The following is a 3,614-nucleotide window of genomic DNA, read 5'->3' on the forward strand; positions in this document are numbered from 1 at the left end:
CTAACTTTAAGCAAAAAATCGGGAAAATATTCAGAGGTTTTTAAACAATCGTTAGCAATTAAAACAGCAGCTCTAAAGTCCATAGCACTGGAAGGGTTTGCGATAGCTAAAGCTGCTGAGAAAAAAAATAATAAGGGCGATTTTGCTTCGTTTATTGGGTATTTTTGAAATCAAACCAGCTGGTTATTTTTGAGTACTAAATTTTTCCCTCTTCAATTTATTCTCGTGGATATACTTGAGAATGAAGAACATACCTGAGAATATTTAAGGATATCGGGAAATGGACAAATTTAGCCGATAACACAAATAGCCTGTAAAGGAGACAATTTAAAATTAATAAAATATCAAATTTAATGTATATAACAGTGCAGAAGTCAAAGTTTTACCAAAATAAATCTTATATGTACCTACGTAAGATTTTATTTGTAAATCTTACATAAAGTTCTTTCGGGCCCTTTTTTAGATAGAAATTTTATTTTCTTCGCTGCTATTGCACACACAGTTTAAGAGAAAATTTCCATTTGCAGCATGCAGTCAGTCGTAAGTAAAAGAATTAAAAAGATGAGTGTTAGTGATTTAAGAGGCTATCTACTGTTTTCTAAGCAAAGAGAATATCTATGCCAACTGCGGATATAAAACCTCAAATTAAATAATTTTATATTACATACTAAGTGCACTAAAACGATTAAAATTTTGCTTAAAACAAAACAGAAATATTCTATAATAAAACTCACAAAACCAGCACAAAATCACAAAAAACACAAACCATTTTTTGATGGATTGAGTCCGTTAAAGTTTATGGATAAACCGATGGTTCCAGAGTGCGGGAAGAACTTGAGACTGAACAAGAGTGTTGCATACAAAAATATATATTCACATCAACATTTTTTCACGCCCGCTATTTAAATTTAGCTGAATACGATTCGCAATCGGTTAGAGAGATCTGAATTGTTGTGACGAAATAACCGAAAAATTTTGTATATTTGGATTTCGGTGTTTGGTGATTGAGGTTTTTCTTTGTTTCACTTTTTGAAGTCCCACATTTCGGTAATACGATCTATTTCGGTTGGAAGACGAGGAGTCGTTTTATTGCTTTTAGCGTCGTTCGTGTGGGCTTCAATCGGCTCATTTCAGTCACCATCTCACGGATATTATTTAAGTGATCTATTAACAAGTTTAAAAAAAATATGAAAGATGTGTTTTATTGCCAGATTAATTAAATGGTGGTATTTCGCAACTTTTAGAATTTTATTAAATGCTCTTATTTCCAGGAAACTGAGCCCCTTTTAGAATGCCTCAGGCAGTTTTTTTCTGCGTTCACCTAAGTGCCCAATAAACTGCAGATTTATTAAAGCAGAACAGAAGTTTGCATCGGTATTAATATATTGGGAAATGCCATTGAAATGGCCTAAATTCCAAAATCCCCCGTTTTAGCCGAATTTTGCAGTTCGAGGCGCCAACATATTTTTAGCTTCAAAACAGGCGCTCCACAAAAAGACCTTAAACTTCATTCTTGAAGTAAACCAGGTCGATCAGTTTTGCAGATTGCGTTAAATTTCAGTGCAACGATGCAACTTATTAAATACCAGGCGTTTGTTAAGAGAAAATCGAGAAAATGGTGCAGGCGACTTTACGCTTCCAAACACTCATTTCTGTTGACCGATTTGATTGATTCATCAAGCATGCGAATTCAGTTCATTCAAACTGATTAGATGCATGATTTGTTCACGTTTCGGTTGTTTTTTGCAGGCCAGAAACAAGCCGGCAGATGGTAATGCTCATGTGACGCAACCACGTCCAAGAACACCGACCCATGGGGCCAAAGGGGGGCCAAAAACCCCTTGTAAGTCTTCACAGAAGCAGCTCAATGTGCAACAGAAGGGCCAACCCATCAGACAAGCACCTGCTAAAGTGGATGCAGGACTAAAGAAAACGAAGAAAACCAAGAAGGGGAAACATCATCAACCGGACCTGATTGTAACCATCGACTTGGTAAGAATTCTCTTAATGCTAAGGCCAAAAACTTCTTGATGTGAAATTGTGTTAGAACAGGAAATATAATCAATCAAGTTCAAAGTGAAAAACTGAACATGGAGATAAAAAAATGATTCAAGAACCCAACTAGTTGGCATTGAGTCTCACATCTAGGCAATGAAACGTAACGATGATTATCATAAATTAGAATAGCGTATACTACATTTGCGCGTCGATCGGTTAAGCTTGCGGTTAATAAACAAAATATAATTTAAATATTGTAACCACCTGTTTTGGTGCAATTAATAAAATAATCATTCGTCAGCGTCGCAGTTTTAAGCGTCGTTACAGAGCGAGTTTAGCTTGCGCATTTTAAAAATTAGTCTTGCAAAAAACTAGGACCGATAGGAAGCTACTTGATTGCTCCATCGAAAAACTAAAATTCGCCTGACCTGCTCCGAAAGTTTCATTTTTATGGAAAAATCCTGAGAAAATTGGCAGGCTTTTGTAGGAACACATGTGACGCGCCCAACGCCTTTCTTAGATGCGAAGGTGTTGAAAATTGATTTTCAAAACAAGTTTACAAACGGGGACTTGTGGAAGAGCCTTTAAAACTGCATTGAAGAGGCAAAAGTTCGTTTGAAGATTCCAAAAAGTGTCACTATTTGCAAATAGTCTGGGTATTATTGGCTGGCGAAGAGCGCTTGCCATGCACCCAAACACCTTGTTTATTGAAAAATTGATTTTGCACAAACCCGAATATATGGAAAGGCGGTTAGCGCTCCATTGAAAAGAAGAAAGGATTTCCAAGCATCCCAGAAAGTTTCACTATTTGAAAATGGTCTGCAGATTTTTGGCAGGCCTGTGAAGCGACGCTTCTATGCGCTCAAAAGCTTTCTATAGGTGCATATGTGTTTTTCAATAAATATTTATGAAAAAACTGGTGCAGGTACAAGAAGGAATCACACTTCGTTGAAAAGAAGGCAAATTTGCCATCAATCTCCGAAACGCTTCACTTTTGGAAAACAATCTAGAAAATATTTTTAGACCCATGAAGCAACGTTTGCCGTGCGCTCAACCTCTTTCTTCAGATGCATAAGTGTCTCTTAAAAATTAGTTTGCGGAATTATCAGAACATACGAAAAGGCGCTTGGCATTTCATCGAAAACACACAAATTCGGTTCAAATGTTCACTTTTCGAACATTGGCAGGCTTTGAAACGATACCACGCACTTCAAGGCATTTCTTAGATCCATAGATGTTCTTCAACAATTAATTTTGCAGAAATTGGCGCAAATAGAAGCCCGCTTGACAGTTCATTGAAAAGAAGAATTATTTGTGATAACTGATCCAAAAGTTTCATTTAAAGAAAAAATCTTGAGAATATTGTCAGCACTTTGAAGCTACGCTTGTTGTGGGCTCAAACGTATTTTTTAGCAGCGCAAGTACTTTTCAAAACTTGTTGTTGAGGAACCTGGACAACATAGAAGGGCGCGTTGTTGAAAAGAGAAAAACTCGCTTTAAATGTCCAAGAAGTTGCACTTTTCACACAGAATTTAGAGAATATTGGCAGCCTTTTGAAACAATTCTTATCACGCGCTTCAAGATGTTTTCAGGTGCATAGATGTTCTTCAAAAACT

The 3,614-nt window shown here is 36.6% G+C and overlaps 1 protein-coding gene across 3 annotated transcripts in view; it reads left to right on the plus strand.

Annotated features, from left to right (window-relative positions):
* Positions 1-2,211, plus strand: part of LOC125503411 — a 12,195-nt gene extending 9,984 nt beyond the window's left edge. The window contains exon 2 of one of the 3 annotated variants that reach the window (XR_007280831.1): positions 1,750-1,987. Coding sequence is in view for 2 of the 3 variants with exons in the window: in XM_048663708.1 (XP_048519665.1) it covers positions 1,750-2,031 (282 nt within the window). In the remaining variant the exon portion in view is untranslated. Of the gene's footprint in view, positions 1-1,749 lie in introns of all 3 variants that reach the window. The other 2 variants (XM_048663708.1, XM_048663709.1) reach the window with 2 other exon arrangements.
* The last annotated feature ends 1,403 nt before the right edge of the window (positions 2,212-3,614 follow it).

This window comes from Dendroctonus ponderosae, unplaced genomic scaffold (genome assembly GCF_020466585.1).
Source record: "Dendroctonus ponderosae isolate FM_Combo_2020 unplaced genomic scaffold, Dpon_F_20191213v2 Dpon_F_20191213_2, whole genome shotgun sequence".
NCBI lineage: Eukaryota > Metazoa > Arthropoda > Insecta > Coleoptera > Curculionidae > Dendroctonus > Dendroctonus ponderosae.